The 27,110-nt window shown below is 39.5% G+C and overlaps 1 protein-coding gene across 6 annotated transcripts in view; it reads right to left on the bottom strand.

The window, feature by feature from the left end:
- dse (dermatan sulfate epimerase) overlaps nt 1-27,110 on the bottom strand; it is a 77,263-nt gene that overhangs the window by 36,087 nt on the left and 14,066 nt on the right. For 5 of the 6 annotated variants that reach the window (XM_028040078.1, XM_028040072.1, XM_028040074.1 and 2 more), the window contains 2 exons: nt 16,383-16,636; nt 1,190-1,429 (listed from right to left, as the gene is read on the bottom strand). In XM_028040078.1, coding sequence (XP_027895879.1) covers nt 1,190-1,429; nt 16,383-16,636 — 494 coding nt within the window. Of the gene's footprint in view, nt 1-1,189; nt 1,430-16,382; nt 16,637-22,198; nt 22,284-27,110 lie in introns of those variants that run through there. The other variant, XM_028040073.1, reaches the window with a different exon arrangement.

Here is a 27,110-nt window from a genome sequence, read left to right as displayed (position 1 = left end):
CTACAAGCTAATAGCGTCAGGCTTTGTGAATCTTGTCCTATGAATTTGTGAATTATGAGACAGCTTTATCTCCAAAGAATACTAGAATTTGAGTAGCTTTTTGTACTTATGCGAATAGTTTTACTCCACTGTACTTTTTTCTTTTAATTGAGTAATGCTATTGCCATTCTTGAGAATATTGATTTTGCATTTAAAGAAATTGTTTATGCAAATTTGAGCACAATTACCCAACATTTAACACATGTCACTATTTACATCCTTGTTTATTTTGTACTAATAAACATGGTTATTTTATTTGAAAAGTCACAGAAAGTGACTGTTTATGTATAAATATTAAAGTAAAAGCTTGGAAGAGTGCGACTTGCCAGTGGAAAAGCACCTTCAGGGTTTATTCACGCCATATGTCTATTGAACTTGTTTAGCCGCTTTAAGCAAACTCCAGTTTGTTTGCCTAGAAACTTTGGTTTGTTTGAGGATGTGTGAATGCAAAATCAAACTCTGATCCGGACCAAAAAAGCAAACTGTGTCCACCTAAAAAGCTAGGTCTCAGTTTGGTTGAAGTGAACTCTGGTGCAGTTCAAATGGAAATGTGAATCAGACCAGAACCAGACTAGAGACCCCTCCTCAAAGCAGTCCACTAGCTCTTTGTACTCACCATCTCTGACTGCATAGAATTTCTGCAGATGACAGAACGTTTACACAAAGCCTAACACATGCAGAGTGAAAAGGAAAGGTGAGAGTACAGGTCCCTGTGGTGCTCCTGTAATACTGACAACAGTTAGATGTTTTAGTCTTCTAGGAATGGCTTAGATCAAATGATATTCATATGCTAAAATGGCTCAACCAAAGTTCAGACATACTGTAAATCCAATTCAGAATCTTTGGCAAGATATTTAGAGCTTCTCCAACCAATCCCAATGAACTGTTTTGTAAAGAAGATTGAGCAAAATGTTAATGTGTGCATGTGAATGCTGGTGGAGAAATGCCACAAATGAGTTGTTACAGCACTGAAAAGAGATACATCCACATATTTCTGTTACCAAAAATATATATATAACTATACCCTACGTTTTGTTGGTCTATTACATGAAATCTTCAATGAAATTGTAGAAGCATGAAAACTTTTCTCAAGATGCATCATTACGAAATAGATTAAATTCTAAATTATTTCAGATTTTCACCCAGTTACCTGGTAGGATGGTCCTGTAGAGGAAGGCAAAGTGCTTCAGTAGCCAAGGATGGCTGAAGTGGCCGATGGCAAAGTGGCGCTGCACCAGAAACATGTACTGGAATAGGGAACGGGTGGTGTAGGTCCCATAGGCCACACCCTCATAAAGTGAACCATCTGTCACGTCCTGCAGAAGGACCATAGACTTCTCCATGATGGACAGAACTTGCTTTGTCCACAGGTAGGCTTCCTGAAGGTAACCTAGAACGCATTACAACAGGATGTCTGAGTTTCAACGGTAGTTATAGTGACAGTTCTTCAATCAGATCAGATTTTTATTTTTATTAAGCAACTAGCATTCTAAGCCAACCTTTACTCCTAACCACAGTTCTGCTTCAGCTATAAGGGTGAAACCGAGCTACACTGTCATCTCTGTAATTTTTCTGTGTTTTAGAGATATTTAGTGTGGGGGTGAGGGGAGACAGAGGGGCTGCTAGGGGGGCTGCTAGGGTTAGGTTCCTGGCTGGGGCAGGGGCTACTAGTAGGCAGCCATGTTTTGTCAAAAATGAAGTCTCTGTTGCAATGCACATCTTTGACCAGGTGAGCTTCTCAGAGATCTGTATTCTGAGGAACATTCTCTCTCCACTGCATGCTACTCATGTTACATTTTTCTGCCAGCTGTAACTGTGCAATTTTAACTACTAGTTAACTAGTTTGTTCCAAAATTAAGTTAGTGTTTCATAAATTTTAAGTCTAATAATCACATTTGTTTTAACCTTTAGGCTCTTTCTCAACCTTCATATCTTATGGAATCAACCTATAGATTAACTCCAAAGTAAAGATTTTAACCTTTTCCTGGACAACATCTGTGGGAAAGATTTCCCAACATCCAGAGGGGGCCAAAAACAGGTGATGGCTTTAAACAGAAACCTAAGAGCTGTAATTTGATCTAGTTTTTCATTGAACCATAGCCAAATCTGTAACTTATAACTTATGACAATGCACCATCTCATGCTGCAAAGAATACCACTGTGTCATTGGCTGCTATGGGCATAAAAGAGGAGAAACTCGTAGTGTGGTCACCATCCTCTTCTGACCTCAACCCTATTGAGAACCTTTTTAGTTTCCTCAAGCAGAAGATCTGAGGGTGGAATGCAGTTCATGTCAAAACAGCAGCTCTGGGAAGGTATTCTGACATCGTGCAAAGAAATTCAAGCAGAAACTATCCACAAACTCACAAGTTCAATGGATGCAAGAATTGTGCTGTGATATCAAAAAAGGGGTCCTATGTTAACATGTAACTTGGCCTGTTAAAATGTTTTTGATTGAAATAGCTTTTGATTTTAGCACATGTGACCACTTAATGCTGCACATTCAAAGAATGACAATTTGCAGTTCTTTATAATCCATAAAATGTTTAGAAAATCTGCTGTGCATAATAATTTGGAACAGTGCATTTTGAGTTTTTTATTGTTGAAAAAAATACTGTTCTCATGGGGAGCTTAGTTCAGTAAAATTTGATTTATACTGTAATAGTTCATGACTTGAAAATTATACTGACCATCATTTGTATTGACCATTTAAGAAAATCTGGGAAAATAGCACATGCATAATAGTAGAAAGGCAGATTCAAAGGCTATTGGAAGTGAAGGTTACATTAAACAATGTTTATGGCAATGAAACAACTCTTCCTATAAACAATAAAGAGTCTGCATACCCTGCACCACGCAGCCCACCCTGGAAACTTCTGGGAGCTAAATCGAAACACACCGTGGATCTGATGAAAGGGCCAGCGGTGATAACCCCTCACCTGGATGAATCAGCATAGTCAGCTTTGAGCAGAAACCCACATCCAACTTAAACATCTGTCTCCAAACGAGGAGAAACTATTCCACCGGCCCTGTTTCACAGGACAAAACGACCAGCCCGAGCAATAACACACTCCAACTCCGTGGGAATCCCACTGAAAAACAGATTTGCTGCACTTCAACAAGAACCTGTGAGGGAAACCTCATCTTCAGACATCAGCCACGATGTATGAAGCACATTCACCCACCAAAGCGAACACTAAGCAAACCACAAATATACCAAAAGTACTTATTGTCGGAGATGAGACAGTAAATGGAATCAGCTGTTTCTGCAATGCCAAGAACACCAGAGTCATGTCCTTTCTCAAATACACTGTTTCTGCTATTACAGGGAAAATACTTTCTCTATCCACAGATCAGCCGAATATTGAAACTCTAGTTGTGCATATGGGAGCTAATGGTCTTTTTTCAGATTCTGAAAAAATACTTTGTTGTTTTTCTGAACACTTTTGGAAACTAAAACTGAAGATTTTTCAGGAACACTTTATTTGACGGGGTGTGAATAAGACTGACATGGCACTGTCATAAACATAATATCTGTCATGAAAATGAGTAAGTCTTCATGAATATTTAACTGCTGTCATAAAGTGTGATTCGGTAAATCATGACACTTTTAATACAAAGTTTATATTATTCAAAATGTCTTTGTTATGACAACTTGACATTAACCTAGACAAAAACGCCTTTGTTATGACAACTTGTCATTAACCTAGAGAAAATTGTCTTTGTTATGACAACTTGACATTAAAAAAGAATCATCATATGTCATAATAATATAATTAAGTGTTATTACACTGTCAAAAGCTTTAACAAAACAGTAATTAATGTTTTCCCTACCTGAAATAAAGCGATACAAGTAGGACCAACAATAAAGATTTCATTAAGCTTTGTTACACTGTTGTCAAGAAAATCCGAGCTCATCCCACTTCCCCATGCTGGAGATTTAAGTTTAACAGTAATAATAAATAAAGTTATCTTTAAAATGAATCACTCAAGTGACATCAAGGCCCAGCAGTAGACTTAGGTGTCAATAAAATAAATCTGGTTGTGTGTGTTGTTTTTGTCTCATGCAAACTTTGCTTTAATTCTACTTTTTTCTATCTAATCATAATAAATCATATTCAGACAGAGAGAGTCATTAAACAGGAAAAGCAGGTTTCCTGGAAAAAGAGGAAGTAAGTTTCCAGCCTGCAGATTTATAAAAATAGCTGAGACTATTCCTTATTTAAAAGGTAAAGTTTTAAAGAATGAAATCTAAACATTTTGAGTAATTGGATAAGATTCAAAGTAAAATACTTATATTAATATTGGTTTACTTGTAATAATACTTACACTTACATTTGTGGGAACACTTACAAGAAAAACAAGTAACTGTAACTTTAGTATTAAATAATTAGAATCATGTATTATTCTTGGTTTCATTTTAGAAAACATCTGTAATAACTCACATTAAGATTATAATAAGAGTAATTAATAAGTTATAAAATTATAAATGAATGATAAATCAGATAAGCTAAAGAAAATAAATGTGATAAATGTGATTTTGACATTGAACTTGAAATGGTGTAAAAGGTGTAACTGCAATTAAACATCACTGATATGTTGGAGGTAGATGGTAGGTGAAAGGTGAAAGGAAGGGAAAAAGGGGAACTAACAGGAGAGCAGAGATGATCAACGCCTTATTTAGAGAAAAGGTCGTGCAGGCAATGGACATAGGAGGTTGAGCAACCCTGAGACATTAGCACAGACATCAGGAAATGTCTGTAAGACAGTGATGGATATGAGATCATCTGTCTAAGCAGACAGCCAATGAAAACGCACCAAAAGGGTGGATAAACCCTATAAAAGGTGGGTGCAAAAGAGGAACCTTTGGTTGGATCCTCCGGGCAGCTTCGAGCCAAGAGATGGACAAAGAACTCTGCAGCTGAAGAAGAGCCGGGGCCACGGAGCCGAAGACTGCCTTGCCATGGGGACCAACCCGTCTGGCCCACAACCTGTGGCTTCGAATTGCACTTCTCTCATCGGCTGGGTTCAGACCCCAAAGACAAAGATGAAGACAAAGGCAAAGACAAAGAAGAACTGGTGCCTTTTTTCCTGCCAGCACCAAGTCCTGTGTGACCTCACCATCCATGCGGAGAAGAAGCTCATCAGACCTACAGAGATCCCTGCCTTCGCCGATCAACATCTTCCTCCTGCTGCAACACCTTCTTCATCATCAGGCCAGGTCTGGGGTTCGAAACGTCAAACTCCGTCCGTCTCTCTCAAAGGTTCCCTTTTTTAGTTCTCAGTGTCAGCAGTAGGGAAAGATAGACTAGATGATTGATTTTACTTATTTGATTATTTCTGCTACTGAATTAAGCTGTACTGACCCTTGCAAAAATGCCTTACTAATAAAATATTTAGCATAAAGAAAATCTAAAAGATGTTGTGGACATTCAGTTAATGAGTCACCTTAAAGTTCTTTGATGGTTGTAAAATAGCTGTGATGTTTGATTCTGGAGAGGAAAAAGTGGAAAATGTTTTTAGGTTGCTGGTAGCCCAAATGTAAAACATCATCCTTGGGACTCGCCCGAGTCACTAAAACCTACCTGGTTCAATAACAAATGCAAGTTGTAAAATAGAGAACGAGCGACCGTTAACAGGTGTGCTCTGTGAAACTAGTTGGCTGTAGGCTGCTCAGTCTGGCTAATTCACAGGGGGAAGAAGGGTGGGACACCTGGATGTTGGCCGTCAAAAATCAGGTGAATCGTTTCTCGAAACCAGCTTAAACAGAGTTTACTTCAGTTCTGGACAGGGTAAATCCCAGCAGATTTAGAAAACTCAATTAACCCGTTAGAAGGAGAGCTGGTAGCACATCTCCCCTCTCAGAAGAGGAAGTACGAGAGTGAGAGAGTAGAGACAGAAAGGAGGGGGGGGTGTTGCGCAACAACACTGTCAAATGATTTTATTACAGAGTCATTAACAATTTCTTTTACATCAAGTAAAGTGAAACAAGTAGCACCAGTTACTATAATGACACTGTTCAACAGTGTCATTAATATTATCTCTTACCTCAAGTAAAGTGAAATAAGTAGCAACAGTTATGAAGATGCCATTAAGTGTCATTACAGTGTCATTAATATTAACTCTTACCTCAAATAAAGTGAAACTAGTAGCAACAATTATAAAGATGTCATTCGGTGTTATTAAAGTGTCAAATGCTATGCTAACAAAGTCACTGATATTAAGTCTTACCTCAAGTGAAGTGGAACACACTGGACTATTTATAATTACCATCATAGCTGTATAATCCCTTTGTACATTGGAATAAAACAAAAGATAACTTGTTCTTCAAACAGAGGATTTAACTTCTGGTCAGTATATTGTAACTCTGAAATACTGATTGAAAACCTAAAACAGAATTACTTATTCTTTAACTTAAGAAAATAGGTTCTTTCAACAGCCCTAACATTTTTTGCTTTGATTGTGTAAGCCATCTTCTCTTTATAGACTGCCTGTAATGCTCTGAAAACAGGGAGATCTTTTTCTTGTCTTAATTTCCTGGAAACAGCTCTTTGAAGGTGTCCGGAAATGCTTAGAAATTATAGCTGCTCTTGTGAAATTATGGTGAAAGCCTTTTCATGAATTCAAACTTGGTAATTCATAAAAAGGACATTCTCATCTTCTGGACATTCTCATAGTGAGTGAGACTCAATTCATTGTGGTCACTTAAAAAAAGAACAAAAACAAATAAACTCCTTGTGTCATTCCTGGACAGTCAGCTCAACTTTGCTGAAAACACTGCATCTTTAAGGACTGTTCTCAGAGACTCTATTTTTCAAGAAGATCTAGTGATCATGGGGTTACCCAACTTGAGATTGTGTACAACCTCTAGTTAGGTAGAGCTTGTTGAGTTAAAATATTAAAACTTAACATTCTAACTTGAATTTTAACTCAAGTTAAAACATTTTAACTCAAGTTTTAACTTTTCATCTCCTCAGTTGATTTGGTCACATGAGCTGCAGACTAACAGACAATCTTTTAAGAATACTTTGAATGGCAGGTATAACAGCAGGTAAATAGTGGTGAAACCAAAAACAGCTCTGTCTCAACGGTTTGCTGAAAAAACAGGGAAGACGGCAAGGAATATTTTAGCAGAGAGCATCCATCCTTGTTTTTTGTCAGTTTGAACCTCTGAGCTCATGAAGGTGTTACTGTGTTCCTCTGGCAACTAAGAACATCTATTAGATATCATTTATTGTCAATGCAATAATTATTCTTAACCAAACTAAATGATAACATTTACCTATAGCGTTCTAAGTGTTTTGCTCTATTTACAAATTGTTGATAATGTGATTCAATGAATATGTTTTATCGTTTTAGAGTTGAAGGAAAATTTCCATGTTGATAGACTAAATATTGTCATCTTATTTTCCTATATATAAGACTCTACCAACAAAAAGTCTCTCAGAATAATATACATGGCACCATAAAAACAAAAATGTGAATTTTTGCTAGTGTCTGTTTAACAACCCTGGTTGTAACAACCTGGGTTGTTATTCTTCTGTACCTAATTCATTTGTTTGTTACTGACTTTTGCTCAATTAAATTTCTTATATTTACATTGCAAACAGTAATTTTATTATAGTTGATCATGATGTTTTTCGTGTCTCCTTATTTCTTTTGCTCCTCCTACTATTTATGGAGATATATAGATATTATTTAGAATGTATAAAAGTATTGTTTATGTCATCTAATTAGCTCTACATCCTTAAGGAAATGAAAAAATATGGTGTTTTATAAGATAATTTATCTTTTACAGTCCCAGAAATGCAAAAATTAATAGTAAATAATAAAGACTGGGGTATTCTAATTTAGTAACGTAATTAGATTAGTTGTGTTACCACCCCCACGCCAGTAGACGCAGTAGCAGGCCCGAAAAGATGCGACTAAAGAGCAGATTTAGAAGTACACCAAAAGCTACAGGATTTGTTAAAAACTGAGCTGCGCTGAAGTAAATAAAAGAGAGAAGTTAAAATACATGCTGAGAGTGAAAATCGTTCCTTAAGGTGAAAATATATCACAGATTTCAAAAGAAAATAAAAACGGGAGACAGCGGATAATATAGGAAATAGCGCCCCCTTCATTCCGGAGTGCAATGGTCCCATTTTCAAATAAGGTATGAGACTGACAGTGGTCTGTCCCTGCCCCTTTCTGTTTGCTGCAGGGAGGTCCTCCACAAGATGGAAGATTTCTTCTTCACCAACACACTGCACACCTTTTCATGCACTGCTGCCACTCACTGGTAGAGGTGGTGTATTGCACTTCTTAAAACAGCCTTAAATGGGCTCTTTGCACCTGGCGCTCTGAAGTCACAACCGCATGCGCAAATGCGGCTCTTTTTTTCCGCTTTGATAACTCAACAAAGTCTTATTTCAGAAGCAAATAAAACAATACTATGAACATTGCTGCCTTCCTAATATAATGGGCTTTTAAGTTTTCATGGATTTCCAAGCTGTCCTGAATTAAGAAGACGGTGGCTTGTGAATATTCGTGGCTACCAGTTAAAGCTAACGCCGCACAGCAAAATTTACAGCCTTCACTTCACTCCGGATCAACTTCTTCAGCCTAAAGAAGAAGGTAAAGGAGCTTCCTGTATTATTTCCATGTAATCACTTCTGTACTCAGCCTGAAAGAGTTTATGGGAACGAGAGAACAGACAAGAGCCAGACAGCCGAGCAACTGATCTGCCTGTAAACACCGTCCTGCTTCACAAGAAGCATGCAAAACTAATAAAGCGAAGTAACACAGAGACCTTAAGGAACACGGCCATATTTTTCTAAAAGCAACATGTCTGAACCTGAACAGTCAGCTGAACTAGAACTCCGACACCAGAGCTGCTCTACTGTAAAGCTATGGGCTCGTTGTGCTTCAGAAGCAAAAAGCCTGAACCGTAAAATCCCCATTACTTGGTCTCTGACACTAACGACAATAAACGCCCGTAATGTACTTGAACACAAGGTAAAAACATTGTCCGTTAGAATGGATGAAAAATGTTTAGATACTTAAATAGCACATTTTTACAAGACAAATGTCTAGCATAAGCTAAAGCTAATGTTAGCCACAAAGTTTAAAGAAAGTAAAACTCACCTTCGTATCTGTGTATAAGAGGCGAACATGTTAAAACCTTTCTCCAGCTTACTAGTCGGGGATTCAGATTGATGTACATCATTAATTGTTACCTTGGACAAGCCCTGCAAACACCCAGTGTAAAGTGCCTTTTTCAATAGATCGGAAAAGATTGAGCCGCTTTTCCCCGAACGCGGAAGCTGAGGTGCAAAGAGCCCTATGTTTCAAATGCAAAGTGTATAAGTCTTGTTGTAAAACTTTGGGATCAATTAATTAAGAAATTTAAGACTAAACAAAATGGCAGAGCAATGTAATATTACCACATAAAGCTACATAATTTTTAAAGTTTAATCAGTAATACTTTTATAACAAATTTATGTCAGACCATAACTTCTTGGTTAATGTCAAGTTGTCATAACGAAGACAATTTTATCTAGGTTAATGACATGTTGTCATAACAAAGACATTTTTGTCTAGATTAATGTCAAAGACATTCTGAATAATGTCAACTTTGTACTAAAAGTGTCATGATTTACCGAATGATAACCACAGGATCTTCTCTGAACATTTCCACCTTTTCAGACCTGACGGACGACATCTTAATAAACATTGGATAAAGCTATTCTCTGCATATTTATTTCATTTCATCAACAGGAACAACAATGTGGCCACAGAACAATCGACCGAAGGACGCCTGATTAAGTCGGCCCGTAAGCAAAAAACGACAGTCAGCACCTGTCCCCCCACCCGTAGGCAGAGGGAGGCTACCCTCTCGTTAACCCAACGTACAGGTGCCGAGATGAGGGGCAACAAGTATGCCCACTCCTGCCCGACGCCTCTCACCATGGGCAACTCCAGAGTGGAAGTGTCCAGCCCCTCTCAAGGAGACTGGTTCCACAGCCAGAGCCATGCATCGAGGCGAGACCGACTATTTCTAGCCGGAACCTCTCAACCTCACACACTAGCTCCGGCTCCTTCCCCACCAAAGAGGTGACATTCCACGTCCACGTACCAGCCAGCTTCTGCAACCGACGATCGGATCATCCCCTCCCTCGGGCTCCATGGGCCGGGTTCCATGGGAAAGAGCCTGGCCACCAGATGCTCGCCATCGTGCCCCCCCTCCAGGCCTGGCTCCAGAGTGGGGCCCCGGTGACCCGCGTCCGGGCGAGGGAACGCCAAATCCAATATTTTTAATCATCATTGGGGTCTTCAGGCTGTGCTTTGTCTGGTCCCTTACCTAGGACCTGTCTGCCTTGGGTGACCTTACCAGGGGCATGAAGCTCCAGACAGTATAGCTCCTAGGATCATTGGGGCACTCAAACCCCTCCACCACGATAATGTGGCAGCCCAAGGAGAGGACTATCGAATATTTCGATAGTTAACACCAAAAGCTTTACTAATTAATGACTCTGTCACCCAGCATACTATTGATCTTGTGTTCCTGACAGAAACATGGTTGGATGACAATAGTCCTGCCTATCATTGCAAATGATCTGATTCAAATAGTAAACTCATCCTTTACATCAGGTGTTTTCCCCCAGGCTTTAAAAACAGCATCCATCAAACCACTGATAAAAAAGAACAATCTGGACAAATCACAAGTGCAGAATTACAGGCCGATCTCCAACCTGCCATTAATCAGCAAAATTACTGAAAAAGCTGCGTTTAAACAGTTAAATAGCTTCCTAACTATAACCAACCACTTTGACTCCTTCCAGTCTGGTTTCCAGTCTCACCACAATATGGAGACTGCCCTAGTCAAAGTGTTAAATGATATTCATATAAACATGGACTGTGGAAGAACCACCGTGCTGGTTCTGTTTTTGACACTGTTGATCATGACAAATTACTGAATTGACTGAAGAGTTGGGTTGAACTCTCTGGTCCATTACTCAACTGGTTCGAATCTTACATAAAGAACAGGGATTTCTTTGTTTATAGAACAAAGGGAACTGTAGGAAACTTCTCATTGAAGCAGACAGAAGTCACATGTGGAGAACCCCAAGGCTCAATAAGACCTCTCTTATTCAATATCTACATTTTCCCATTAGCTCAGGTTATAACAAGAAATAAGATTAGCTACGCGGATGATACACAGCTCTACATTAGGATGTCACCAGGTGACTCAGAACCTATCCAATCACTGACCAGCTGCTTAGAACAGATAAATGTGTGGATGTGCCAAAACTTTCTTCAGCTGAACAGAAACAAAACTGAAGTTATTTATCTTCGGACCTAAAGAGAGACGATCTAGAGTCAACGCACAGCTTTAGTTATTACAACTAAAAACTAGTGATCAGGCCTGGGAGTAGTGATGGACTCTGACCTGAACCTTCAAAGTCACATAAAGACAGTTACAAAGTCAACGTTCTATCACCTGAAGAATATTTCTAGGATTACAGGACTAATATCTCAGCAAGATCTAGAGAAACTCATCCATGCGTTTATTTAGTCACATTGATTACTGCAACAGTGTCTTCACAGGTTTGTCTTAAAAATCAATCCTCCAGCTGCAGCTGATCCAGAACCCTGCTGCTTGCATTCTCACTAAAACCAGGAAGTTAGAGCACATCACAACAGTTTTAAAGTCACTACACTGGCTCCCTGTAGCTCAGAGAATAGACCTTAAAATACTGTTGTTAGTTTTTAAATCACTGAAAGGCTTAGCATCACAATACATTAAAAATCTGGTGCTGTTGTATCAACCTTCCAGACCTCTCAGATCTTCTGGTTCTGGTCTGCTTTGCATTCACAGAACTAGAATCAAACATGGAGAAGCAGCATTCAGCTTCTACGCACCACAAAATCTGGAACAAACTTCCACAAAACTGCAAACAGCTGAAACTTAGATTTAAAGAGTTTATTTAAATCTAGACTGAAAACCCAGCTCTTTAGAGTTGGTTTTGAAACCTAATCATGAAATATTAATCAATAATCTGATGCGCAAAATGTAATGTTGTTGACTGTGTATTTTTGTGTTGTTTTTTTTTACCCCTCCAGGGGGTCTTTTTGTGGGCTCTAGTGTCCCTTATATGACAGTAGGCTGACAGGAAACAGGGAAGGAGAGGGGGGAAGACATGTGGCAAATGTCGTCGGGTCCGGGAGTCGAACCCGTGACGGCCGCGTCGAGGACTCAAGGCCTCCAAATACGGGTCGCGCTAACCGCTACGCCACCACGGCACGCCCGTGTATTTTTGTGTTTTTATGATGTAAAACACTTTGAAATGCCTTGTTGCCTAAAGGTTCTGTACAAGTAAAATTTGATTGCTTGATTGACTGATAGGCTGAATTTACCAATTTACCACATAGCCTTTGCTGATTCAGTGGAACACGAGACCAGATAACACTGAAACACACACCTTTCAGCTTACAGGGTTCTTAATGGAATTAAAGTGGACTAAAGAGTCGTAGCTGATTTGGTGGATTTAAACAGCTGAAACTTCACATAGAAACACAGGCATTCTTCAGCTAAACCAAACTGAACTAAACTTAACCATGTGAAATTGTAAACGGTTAATATCTGTAAACTTAACATTCCATCCTGCTGTCATGAACATTTTCAATCTGAGTTGTTTTAAATTAAAGAAGGTCATCTAAACATACTTAGTTACTGTAATCCAGCTGTATTTTAACCAAAGCATGTCACAGATCTTTTGTAAGTCCTTAGGAACCTAGGCCATCATGTGACAAAGAGAGAAAACGTCTCTTTTAAAACTAACTACAACATTTTAGGCTTTCAGACAAAGTGAGAACAAACAACAAAAGGTGTGTACAGAGATGTCATGCACAACAAGGTGGAAGCCCTTGATATTACTGCTAAATCCAATTTCTCCCCATCCATCTTTTCCATAATCTTATTACTGTCACTAATATGTCTCTTATATCACTCATAGATAGATTTTTCTTTCTCTTCCTACATCCCCTTTCTCACACCCAGTGTGACATCAGCTCTTATTCTTATATGAATAATTAATATCTACTCCAGATTTTAAATGACCTTAAAAATACTTTAGTACAATAATGATTGGTTTAGCGGTTTGCCTCTTCAAATTAGCAATGGGAGTTGTTGTAGGTGAGGAAAGAGGAAAGATTCAGCTTTAAAAAACCTGAAGGAGTTTATGATCTTGAATAAAACAGAAAGTGTTCCTCTTTCACATATTTCCAATCATCCAGCTGAGGCTATATTAGGCCTCCCTCTGTGTGCTGCTCTGCACTATGTATGCTGCCTTTGTCGCACACCGTTTACTGTAAGAACAAGTCAGCCCACAAACACTCTGACCACAGCTCATTCAGGATTCCAGAGAAGTTGGTGGGATTGAGCAGACACCCACCCAAATAGGCTGGTCTTCCCCATGGATTTTTCCTGACCAGTGTTTGACTTGGGGACCGCTGGCCAGGACAGAGCAGGTATTTACCCCCAAACACGAAATATAGCTTGGACACACACAAATAGGGCACACACAAATAGCACATTGATACTAACACAGCATTATTGCTCATACAGGGAATACACTGCAGTACCCTGTCACTACACAGCAATGTTAAAACAGTACATACATTTCAGAGTAGCTCTGTATTTGAATTAAGATTAAATAATGGAAAATGTACTTTTTTTTGGATAACTGTTTAACTCTTGGATAACTGTTGAACTCCATCTTCTTGTTTTGGATTCTGTTTAACTTGACTGACTTTTGGCAATATTTTTCATACTTTGCTACTTTATTATGCATAACCATAGCAACGGGGTGGCTTAAATTCAGTTCATTTTAAAAGTACTTTATTGATCCATGAGGAAAATTAAATGTTGTAATTCATATTAATTCAAATTCTTCATAGAGTTATTGTTGGCAGGAAAGACCTTTTGCAGCAATCTTTATTACAGTGAATTTGAAGAAGTCTCTGACTTAAAACACTTTGTTTTCCTAAGACATTCTCATGAATATCTGGCCTCATTAAGAGGCTTTTCAGGGTTGTTCATAATTTTCTTGATTTTATGACTGAAGGATCTAAGGATCAGGAACCTCTACAGCGCCTGAAAAAAATACTTTATCCAACAGCTTCAGTCATGTAAAAAACATTAGACCCTCTAGGTTTTCACAATTATTTGAACAGTAAATTAGTTCTTATATTAGTTTTCAGAAATCCTAAATTCAAGTATTATAAATAAACACTATAAGCGGAATAAAATACTTTTAAAATTTTCTGCTAAATGTAACAAAAAGTGAAATTCCTGGTGATGTTAAATCAAAGCACCTCCACATTTATTCCCACTTCAAAGTGGCTAAAACCGCACACAAATGTATATTTTCTTACTCAGACTCAACTATTTAAGCCGCAGACTCTGTGTGCTCCTGACTGCTGAAGTGAGAGTGAACAGCACAGTTAAATCCAAAGAGCTGTCTGCACCTTCTGATAAAAACTATATTGGTATATCAGATTAAAAAACAATTTAAAATCTGTTGCTGTCAGTAAGTTTGCAAGTCTGCCTACCTAAGTGAGTTCACACCAAGAGCAGACCACCAGGTGCAAAAAAAGTCCTCAAAAACCCTAAAACACTAATATTAAAGAAGGCTCCTTTTACTGTTGATATGAAAATCTGTTCAATCAGAAACAGATGGCACAGTTTAACTTTTAGAGAAAATGTGCACCAAGGTTCCAAACAGAAACATGAAAAAATGGAACTGTTTCATTCAAAATAAATAAATACTGTTATTGATAACTAATGAACAAATACTCCAGTAAATAAATACATGTCACCATAAAATAAAAGCAAGTTAAATGTAAATATTTTTAATGGGGAGCTTATTTTGTCAATCACTGCTTTGTTTATTTTCAAGATTTATTTATGTAATTATTTTATTGTTTATTTCATAATGGTGTTTTATTTTGTGACACTTTTATTTTGAAAGCTACTTCGTGGACCTTTAATTTATTCTGTATTTAGATCATATTTAATTTACTGTATTTTCCAGGCTATAGAGTGCACCTTACTATAAGCCGCACCTAAACATTTTTTTAAAAAGCTGGGAATGTACATATGTAAGATGCACTGGGCTATAAGCAGCTGGTATCTTTGCCGCTCTCGGATTTCTACAAGGCTGCGTCCTTCGTAAATCTGATATTAAGGACGCAGCCCTCCATCTCCAACGCCAAACCATGGATTCGTTCACACCGAGCTTACGTGCAGCAGCTCTATTTCCCTCCTGTACTGCCAGATTGATAGCCCTCAACTTAAAAGCTACATCACATGAACTTCTTCGTGCTGTTTCCATGATGAGGTGGTATGAGTTTGAAAACATTTCTCCTCTGTGCCTGCTGCTAGCATGTGCTTGTTCTAAATAAAAATTTGCGCTTTTTTCTTTTGACTTCCAATTTTGACTTCCAATGACTCACTTCCTGCTAAAGAGCCCTGTGGCAGTTGAAGAAAAATCCAGAGAAAAGCCGCACCAGGCGCCGCATGGTTCAAAGCATGAGAAAAAAAGTAGCAGCTTATCGTCTGAAAAATACGGTACTTGTAATTTTACAAGTGTTATAAATGTTATATAAAAGAAGGGTTATATTAATGCTTACTAACACTAATATCTAAATATTAGCATTATCCAAAGTGCACCCATCACACCAAGAGCAGACCAAAGTGCTAGCACTTTGGATGGGTGTAGTTTCTCAACAAATAAGCAATTTACCCTTGCTTATTAAAGCATATTCTACTCTAAGAAAAAAAAAGTTTTTGTGTTATTGTAAAAAGACTCCAAAGAAGACTTTTATTTTTCTATCCAAAAGAAGAACATTGGAGGATAATTTTATTTAATTTTTTTGTTCTTCCTTTAAACCTTTCCCTTGTTTTGATTAATTCCTGTATGTTTTGAGGTCCAGAGGATGCCTTTGGCATAAAATAAACTCACTATTCCAGAAGAAAGAACCTGATACCAGCTGTTAGAAGCATGGAGGTGGAAACGTGATGGTTAGGGACCTGTCCATAATTGTGATATTATAGTATTCTTTAATACTTGAGCTTGAGGAAAACATGAGAACATGTGAAAAATAAAACTTAAGCTGAAGCAAAACTGGACCTTGTGGCATAACAATGACCCAAAACACACTAGTAAACTGACCAAGGACTGGTTGAAACACCTAAGAAGGTCAGTTGTGGGCTGAAACATAAACCTGTGACTTGATCTCAGGAAGATGCTGTGGGGTGACTAGAAAAAGGCAGGGAACCCCACAGGGTGGGCACCCACCTTGGGTCATGTAGACCAGGCTTCCGGTGAGCAGAGCCACACAGTTTGTGGGCTGATGATTGTGCAGGTACTGGAACCCCCAGCCACGTACATAGGACTTCTCGTACATCAAGCGAGATGCATTGCCTATCACCTGAAGGAAGCGATCCTGTTGGCCTTTGTTCAAGTACTCATACAGGAAGTCGTAGGCCGTGGCAAATCCAACCAGCGAGTGTGCCAAAGGAACTTCATCCCAGGGGGCATCCTTCACCAACCTGTAGTCCATACACAGGGGAAAGATGGAAGAAAGCTATCAGACATACAAGAAGCAAGAACACAGAGAGGTCCGCAGGTTTTCCCTTCTTTCAGTAAAGTCTTAGAAAACGATTTGACATAAGCAGGTAAATGTTACCATCAATTAACACAATGTTTCCCAATTCCGGTCCTCAGGCCTCCCTGCCCTGCATGTTTTAGGTGTTTCCCTTCTGTTACACACCTGGATTGAATATATGGGTGATCAACAGGTTTCTGTAGCATTTGATGGTCATGCAATCATTTGAATCAGCTGCTCTGGAATAGAGGCACATCTAAAACATGCAGAGCAGGGGGGCCTGAGGACCGGAATTAGGAAGCGCTGAATTAACACATTGATAGCAAAACCATTTTAATAAGCATTTTCACCCCACAGCTGCAGCTGCACCAATAAATATACAAATAGAGAATCAAAGTGCAGAGTGAGCAGAATTTATTTTCTTTTACACAGTCTAGACTCCCAGAGTGCTGAGGTCATGGAATTCCAAATGTGCTATCTGCCTGGTGATAAGAAGCATGAAATGCTGTATAAGAACTCTGTGCAGAAATGAGCATGAGATGTGACTATGAAAGTAGTGACCTCATATAAACATTATCTGACTCAACGGACCAAACTGATTCTTTTTGGATTTACATGGCTTATGATATCATGTACATCTTTTCTTTGGGTTTTTCTCTGAGATCTTTCCTTAGGGATCAGACGCTGGTGCTTCAAAAATAATTTATCATTTATTTTTAATTCAAGTAAGAAAATTGTTTCCAAAGAAGCTGGTTGTTCACACAGTCCTATGTCCTAGTGCAATGTTGAGTGGAAGGAAAAGCAGAGCAGGAAAAGGCAGACAAGCATCAGGGAAAACTGTGTCCTTCAAGAGATTCTGAGGCAAAGCCCACAGTTTCATAAGAGATTCACAAGAAAACTGCTGCTACAGTCAGATTCTTATATGTATCCTGGGGACGGTCCACTGGGCTTTAACTACACTGTAACAAATGGCTGTAAAAACTACAGCATGAAAATACAGTAAGGTGGCTGGATTTTGAAAATACAGCTCTTTACTGTGATCTGGAATGCATATGCAAAGTATATGGGACGTGATTGGACCGCTGGATCACGTGCAGATATTTACTGCTGTACTGTAAATTTTTAACATACAGTTGCACTGTGGGATTTTTACCAACTGGAGGCGAACGTTCACAGGCTAGAGGGCGGGGCCAACAATAGACCTTACCAAGCTCCGCCCACAACCGACCCACCGTTGCAAGTCTCACAAACACAGCCTCTCGGGGCATTGTTTCTATGTAAACATGACTCGATTAGTGCATCATTTCTACCGGATTTTCACAATATATCAGCTACTACAATGGATAGAGGAACTAACAAGTTCATGTCATCATCTGGGAGGAGGTTACTGGTTTCTCAATCACAAGCTGGTTGCAAACCTGAGGCCAGCAGGTGTCAGTCAGTTATGGTAGATCTGAAATTTGGTTTGATGACCTCAATATGAGAAGCTACAGACTGATCGGAGGAACCAAAGAGCTCTGTAAAGGTAAAGGCAAATCCTCTGAAGTTGGGATATAATTAATTTAATTTCACATAATTAACAAACAAAGCCATTTCTTTGTTAAAATTTTATGAAATATATTTGTTCTATTTGATGTTTGTTGTGAATGACATACTCACAAACGATCGAGGTAATTAGTCCAACGTTTAGAAACTACAGCGGCTGTAACGCGCCACAGCAAAGGTAAACAAAGGTAAAATAACCCGAACAGGTGATCAACTCAAAACCACTCCTGCCTTTTTACTCTCTCTCCCTTTGTAGTTTAAGCACACCTGTTACCGTGGCAACCGCCTGCGCCCGCAAGACGAGCAAAGATTACGTTAAAAACATAACATTCAGTCCGTTACGATATCAAGTTTCCAGGCTTGATATTTATTTCTCGATTATTAATCAACGTTTCCCTGAACACAGCGATGGTTGATTGACTAGCTGTATTTGGTACTAGAGTGGCTAACACGAGTAACAGTTTAGTCCAAAGCCTTTTCTGCTAAAATAAAATCTTTAGTGTATGTCAGATACAGTACACATTGCATATTGATCTGTTTAGCTAACATAAGACTGTGTAGCAGACAGGCTTCAAGGTGTAGAAGTTGTATCAGTTCTGCCATTATGCTGTACTTAGCTAACGGGACGAGTGTGTTTGTGAGACGGCCACGCACGTGACCACGTAGAATGGGCATCAGCCAATGAAAAGCGGCCCCTCTGGTAAGGTCCATGACTTTCACCGGGTAAGTACTTTTTTATGGGGTTCCATTTGTTTCAAAAATAAGCAGAAGTCATGTGTAGATGTTGTTGGTCTATGTCTTTGCTATGTGTCTTTGGTAGATGTCTATGGTCTTAGTGTTTTATAGATATGTTGATGTTGCATATAAATGTTGCATACGTAGGTCTCTCTCCCTGTCTGTCTTTTCTCTGCCTGTCTCTCTGTATCTGTCCTGTACATTTCTAATAGACAGACAGGACAGCTATAATGAAGGAAGGAGTGTCTGTCCACTAAATCTTTCCTTTTCATCCTGTCTGTCTTTAACTGACATAAATGGAGTTTAATGTGCTGTTTCTTTCATGTATTAAAACATGTTTTTCTTTATCTTCCAGAATAAAAGATAAAGAAACCTGCAGAAAAATCAGCAGGTTTTTTTGTTAATGATTCAGTGTCAGCAACCTTTTGATGATTTCTGGAGAAGTTCAGGACTCAGACCAACTCAGAATCCATCCATGTTGGTTTTGTTTGGCTGTTCACCAAGTCTTAAACTTGCCCAAATGTTTAAGATGTACTGTTGAGGTTCCAATAAAGTTTTGAAAAACATGTAACTTCAATATTAGACATTGCTGGGTCCCTTCCTTCCTTCAAATTAAGAAAATGACAGATATTTAGAATTTTGACTGCAAGTTTTACATGAAAAGATGGTAAAACATTGTTTTTATGACTCTGACATGCAGTTTGCTTGGAAACTTTGACGTTTGGGCACTTTTGTTTTAGTAAAGATTATTTAATTCATTTTATTCAATGTAATATTACCATGAGGGTAAATGTAACAGTTATGTTTTTAGATCAGAGTATTTTTCACTTTGTTGCAATACTTTTACTTCTGTGTAACAAGCAAATATTGCTGTTGCAAAATACTATATTTTGTTTTGCCAGATTTATATTCGTTTGTCAGATTTACATTGACAATAAACTAAAGCGATTTAAAAATATTTATGTATGTTTCTTTTCAATTAGATAAAACCTTTTTGAGGGTTTGGCAAATTAAGTTGCAAGTTCACATTTAAACTTTTAAAAGCTAGCATAGTATGCAGTTTCATGAACTACTGTAAAATGACAACTTTTTGTAATTCTACTACAGGATTACTGTAATTTTATTATGATAAAAATGTGATGAAATCACAGTAACCATGTTATATAATTACTGTGCTATTTTAGACACACATGGGTTCACTGTTGTCCTAGTGTTTTGCATAAGTCATCCTGTTGGTTTTGACATCACTTTTTCTTTTGCAGCTTTTGTTCCGCTTTCTGGGTTGTAGGCCAATGAATCCCTAGGAACAGATGAGAGATTGTTCCAAACTACCCTTTTGTTTCTTTAAGTACATATTACATTTTTAGCCTATATGCCTGTGAACTACCAAATATGTTTTGTAAAGGCATTACTGAAACAGTTCTTATAGTTCTCATCTATGAAAAAAATACTCTAGGTGGCAAAAGGTGCTGCTGGACCCGCTTGTGCCCTTGATGCTGTTTCCTGAAAAATAATGTTCAGTGATACTAGTTTTAATTTTAACTTAATACTCAGGTACAGAGAGACATTTCCATAGACAGATACATTCCTCTGTCTTTATCCATATAATATGTTTGCAGACAGAGACACTTTCTGTACCTCTATCTGTACACATAAGGCTGGCAGATACAGTAAGATGGCAATTTCTCACTATGTCTTCCATCCATAAGTCTATGGACAGAAGGATGGGAGATGCAGTGAGAGATAGGTCTTGCCATCCCCCACAAGCTGCCGCCCTGGGTGATTGCCCGTCTTGAGCCGGAAAAGGGTAGAGTGCCTTCTCCGGGTCAGGGGGGTGTCCTGCCCCAAATGGAGGAGTTCAAGTATCTCGGGATCTTGTTCACGAACGGGGGAAGAAGGGAGCGGGAGATTGACAGGCGGATCGGCGCAGCGTCTGCCGTCAAGCAGGCGCTGTACCGGTCCGTCGTGGTGAAGAGAGAGCTGAGCCAAAAGGCGAAGCTCTCGATTTACCGGTCGATCCACGTTCCCACTCTCATCTATGGTCATGAGCTTTGGGTCATGACCGAAAGAACGGGATCGCGGATACAAGCAGCCGAAATGGGTTTTCTCCGTAGGGTGTCTGGGCTCTCCCTTAGAGATAGGGTGAGAAGCTCAGTCATCCGGGAGGGACTCAGAGTAGAGCCGCTGCTCCTTCACATCGAGAGGAGCCAGTTGAGGTGGCTAGGGCACCTGGTCAGGATGCCTCCTGGACACCTCCCTGGTGAGGTGTTCTGGGCACGTCCCACCGGGAGGAGGCCCCGGGGAAGACCAAGGACACTCTGGAGGGACTATGTCTCTCGGCTGGCCTGGGAACACCTCGGGATTCCCCCGGAGGAGCTGGAAGAAGTGGCTGGGGAGAGGGAAGTCTGGGCCTCCCTTCTGAAGCTGCTACCCCTGCGACCCGACCCCAGATAAGCAGAAGAAGATGGATGGATGGACTTGAAACATTTTAGATATCACATTTTTACTTGAAATTTGATTAATTTCATCACCTGTTTACATGCAACTTTAAGTGCTTGAATCAAATGTTTCATGAATGTTTACCACATTAAATTATAAAATGACAGAAAACAGCCACTTCTAACTGAACACATATTTCAACACAAATGGTTCATGTTCCTCTTCAGAGTGTGCAGCCTTGCTGAGCTTCTCTCCTGGGGTTTCCTCCTCAGCCTCTCCAACTTGCTCCTCTTCTACAGCCTCCGCTACTGTGTTTTCGTTATTTACCTCTTCTGGGGTAAATAATGAAAACAGTCTTCGTAACTTGCTCCCCCATTTGTTGATCCTCCATGGTTTTGCTGTATTGCCTCTTTAATTTACGTGAATTTCGGTCCGATGTGGCATTTACCTCGCAGTGACCCAGATTCAGTCTGGATCGAGCTGATCCATTTCATACTTCGGTTTGCCTCGAAGAGGACATATCAGGCCACATATCAGTATTAATGCTGTAAATTTTATAACAAAAGTAAAATAGTTTACTTCGCAATAATGGAATAACCTCGATGTCCACTGACAAAACTTGGACTATGCTACATAAAAAATATAAGCCCGCCCTAAACAAGGTTGACCAACTTAAAGGTCACGTAAGTGACATTTAACATCAACGTAACCGAACATGAGTAAACCCGGACAAAATCATAGCAAAACATTATGACACAACACCCACAAAGCGAATTTAAACACTCACCAGAATGGACATGTCTGGAGCAAACTTGTAGATATTGTTAACGGGCCCGCGGATGGATTGTAAAGGTGCAGGATAATAACCACTCCAGGAGCGAATAATGTTATCCATCCATCCATCCATCCATCCATCCATCTTCTTCCGCTTATCCGAGGTCGGGTCGCGGGGGTTATAATGTTATAATGAATAATGTTAATCCTTCTTTAATGAAGATAACCGAACAGGAGTACAGCTGGGAGGTTTTAGGTGCTCTAACGCCGATGCAGACAAACTTCATAGGTCCACATCAGAGTCAGCGAGCATCCAACAGAAAAACAGTCCCACCACCAAAACATTCCCCTGGAACACACACCCACTGCATGCACAGTTCCGTTAACGAGATAAATGCACAGTAACGCACCTAAACTCAGATCGACCTAGCAAGCATGGAAAATAGTGCTGGCATAAGCAGAAACATACAAGTACTACAATATCTTGGAATGTTGGAGAACGTAATATCAGGACGTGTCACCGCTGATACCCAGGACATTCGTCTCCTTTTCGTTAGCTCCGATAGCTTAGCCTCCTCGTGTTGTTTACAGGCAAGAAAATAGTGAAACGAAAGTCTGTTTTCCATCTTTTTACCGTTTCGGTTGTGTGATCGGACATTACATCCAATAACGCAGCAAGTTCGAACCATTGCTAATTATTTTAAGTAACTTAGATTCAAAAATTCTAAATATCTGTGAGACAGTCGTTTTCTCAGTTATGTTTATGGCCATACAAGATGGCGCTTATATCCCTACGCCTAGAGCAGTGACGTCAAGTTCCAAAGCTCTATAGAAAGACAGTTTGTTTTAAACGTTGGTTTAGAAATGTTCCTCTACATTCATTTCCTGTGATGAGGCGGCACTCTATTGTCCTCATCTAGCCAGGGAAGACCGGTGTAATTCCTGCAGGTGAAATTGCGGGCTAGTAAACTAGATGCGGTGAGTTGAAGAGTTTCAATTTTCAATGCGGTGCTGTGAACTAGATAACCCTCCGCGGAAGAGAGGCTCTGCATTGTGTAATATTAAAGCCTTAAAATGTTCAGGTTAATCGCGTGCGCTAACGTTAACGTTGACAGTCCTGTGTGCCAGAGAAAATAATAATAAAAAAAAAACAATTGAGGCATCCTACCCTCAAACAACTTCCGCAAAACGACCAGAAAATAGCCATCTGCATATTCTAGGTGAACTGAACTAAAAAGCACTTGTGTTGCACATAATGCTAGCTTAGAAATAACTGAAGATAGCTTTAGCAAACAAGCGAGAGTAGCTCAATATAACCACATAAACTTATAGTTCATATTTTCATACACAAACAAACACAAAACTGCAAAAAAAGTACTTTTCAAAAAGTTCTTACCCAGTGAAAGTCATTGTTGGACCCTCCCACAAAAATATTTTATCTTTTTTATCTTGTAGAAATAGAAAAAAAATTGGGGCCTTTCAATAGCAAAATTAATCATATAGTGTTTTTAAAATTGTTTTAGCAGGAAAAATGTAATGCTACTCCCAGACCAAAAAGCACATATCCATATTTGCACTGAACACCTCCCTGACATGCATGAAATGGTTCGTTCCTGCTTGGCACATTTAACAGTGATGGCATTCAGCAGCAGGCAGTAGAAAACGCCTGCTGCTGCCTCTGGGAGGCAAACACTCCATTTAACTAGCATTTAATTAATGAAGGAAATAATTTAACAACATATTCATATATTTAACCTTGTACCTGTACCTTTTACAGCACTTACCAACAGATGAGTCAGACAGCAGCAGCTATAGCCCCTATACTAGCATAAACCCCTCCTCCCTGTACCAGTGAAAAAGGTGAGGAACATAGTTGTATAAAAGGCGCTGACATTTCTGTATTTTATTTTGTAATGTTGGTTTAGAGAGTATCCTAGGAAGTGACGTAAGTCAGAGTTTAGTGCTGCGCTCTGCTCATGGGAGCAATTTAATATACTTCCGGGTCAGTTTGCTGCGTTCTCAGTATGCGAGACCGCATTCATGGTGTAGTCTTGAGAAGTGATGCTCCGAGTGTTAAGTTGATGACGGAAAACTGCTGGCAACACTGAGCATCACGACGAATAAACCAGTTCACATCTAAGTCAAGTTTGATCTCATGTCCTCCTTCCTGTATCCTGACCGATACACCATCCATGCTGCAAATAACCTAAGAACCTAACCTAATTATCAATAGTGTTCAACCTATGTGGATTTTTCCTGTCTCTCTACTCTTTTTACAGTTACACAACAGAAACAATGTATTTATTACTCACAGAAATTGAAACAATCTTTATAAAATCTTCCATTAGCACACTTAGCAGTGACTGAATGATGTTGTCCTCCTGGTTCTGATTGGTTCTTTTTGGTCCAAACGTTGCATTTCTTTAGACAGCAGTAGCAGCTCAGGGAGAGGGTGGAGGAGATTGATCTTTTCACTGTTTATCTATTTCATAGCAAGCTGTCACAACATGGTGACAACTTTAACAAATGTGGAAAAAACATATTTTTTATTAAAGTTATAGCTTTTATAAAGTTATAGCAGCTTGAACAAAATGCAACAACATAGCATTTTTTGAGATGTCTGGTTTGCTTCACGTATATTTTGCATGCTGCCTGTGACTGTTGCTGGTGAGACATTTAGACATTTCAATGAGCTAAAACTAATAATAAAAAAAATTAAGCAACCTATTTGGGCTGCACAATGGTGCTGTTGGTAGCATTGTTGCCTTGCAGCAATAAGGTCCTGGGGTCCGGAGTGTTTCTGCATGTGTAACTGGGTCTATATTGTTGTATATTTTCACAAAATGTTTTCTTTAATTTATTTGCCCTCTTATACTTGTCTGTCTTTGTGTTCCTCTGTGTCTGCTATGAGGGGTTTGGTCCTCCAGCTCCGCCCTACTTTCTTCTTCTTTTGTTCAGGGTCCTCCAGCACCATTATAAATGTTAAGTTGTTCATTTCCTCTTCCCTTTTGTTAATCGTTCCACTGGGAAGAGGCAAGTTTTATAATCTATTGTAATCCTTTCATTTATATTGTCCAAATGTTTATTTTTTTTCTTCTGTATTAATGTTAGGTTAATATTTTCATTCGAGTTGCTATTATGCATTTATAAGATTTGATGCATGCTAACATTATGATTTTGTATAGATCGGGTTGGAGAACTGGAGCACATGCTACGTGCTAATGCTAATATCTCCCGATTGACAGGTATGTTAGCGCGCCCTTTTGTTAATCGTTCCACTGGGAAGAGATCGGGTTGGAGAACTGGAGCACATGCTACGTGCTAATGCTAATATCTCCCGATTGACAGGCTGAATAAACGGAGTCCGCCTCCAAACCCAGACTCGGTGTTTTTATGGTTTGTCCTATAAACACACAACGCAGAAGTCAACCGGTCACACATGGAGTTTGCATGTTCTCCCTGTGCATGCGTGGGTTCTCTCTGGGTACTCCGGCTTCCTCCCACAGTCCAAAAACATGACTGTTAGGTTAATTGGGTTCTCTAAATTCTCCCTCGGTGTGAGTGTACCGTCTGTCTCTGTGTTACCCGGCGACAGACTGGCGACGTGTTCAGAGTGTACACCGCCTCTTGCCCGAAATGTTTGCTGGAGAGAGGCACCAGCACCCCTCCTGACCCCACTAGGGACAAGGGTGTACAGAAAATGGATGGATGGGTGGAAGCAACTTATTTGCATGCAGTATGTGGACTGTTGCATGTAAAATTCACTAACAGTGAATATTGTGCTAGTATCAGTATTGGACCAAAAAAAGCAAGGCAGTTGCAAGCCTTTCTAATTGTGATGCTTTTGATGGATCAGATAGACTCAAGAAATTGTAACAGCAGCTGTGAAGGGGGACCCAATTTAATTTTTTCTCATGGAGCCCAAGATTCCTAGCAGCGCCGCCTGTCCTCAACACATTGCTTAGGATTTGTTGCTGCGGTTTGCGCAGTGTGAAGTAAAGAGGAGATCAGCTGCACATGCAGGCTGCGAAATGAGATGCAGGTGATCGGTTTTGGTGATCGGCAACAAGAGACAGTGATCGGCGATCACCGATCATACACTTTTTCACGGAAATCGGTCGATCAATCGGCACACCTCTAATTAAAACCATAATTTACTCAACTACCTGGGTCCATCCTCACTTGTCAATACAACAATTCATGACACTTATCCCACTCCGAGCATTAGAAGGATCAGAATGAGTCACCATCAGTCAAGATTTGGTCCACAAATGGATATTCAGCATGTCAGAAAGAAACACTCAAAAACATATATGTAACTTTTATTGCGTTTATTACAACAGTCAGTAACTTCAAAGTCTTAATAAATCTGTTTTATGTTCAACTTTCTGTAAGTTCCATGACTCTCAACCTTTCTGCACAGCCTAGCACTCTGGGAGAGGGAAGATGGAGTTTCAGAAAACTTGAGTGCAGCTCAGATTTATTTTATGTCTCAGTTTGCCCACATGGCAAAGACAAACAGAAAGGATTTGCTGAGTCACTGGCGAACTGTAAATCAAAGTGTGCTAAGGCACACGCCTGCATGTTTGCTTAGACCGATTAAAAAACGAGGAAGAGAAACACAGAGCAATCTGTCCCAGAATTGAGACTCTCCAATAAAACTTGCTTCTTGGAGTAGCTGCAGACATAATTGGAGGTCATGAATACCACAGCTGACGGATCTTGGAGCCGCTCTAAGAGGTTTAGTGACCGTAATAAAGTGCAGCCAAAGGGAAATTTGCTGTGTGCTCATACATTGTGAAAGCACGTGCTCAGTGGCTTTTCTTTTCTGCTCTGATATTGTGAAAAAATGTCATGGAAATCCAACAATCTGACTCAGTCTGTCTGAACCTCCTGCAAAGCAACAACAACAAAATTTTGAGCTC

Source organism: Xiphophorus couchianus, chromosome 15 (genome assembly GCF_001444195.1).
Source record: "Xiphophorus couchianus chromosome 15, X_couchianus-1.0, whole genome shotgun sequence".
In the NCBI taxonomy this organism is placed as follows: Eukaryota; Metazoa; Chordata; class Actinopteri; order Cyprinodontiformes; family Poeciliidae; genus Xiphophorus; species Xiphophorus couchianus.
This window is presented reverse-complemented; position numbering and strand designations above follow the sequence as displayed.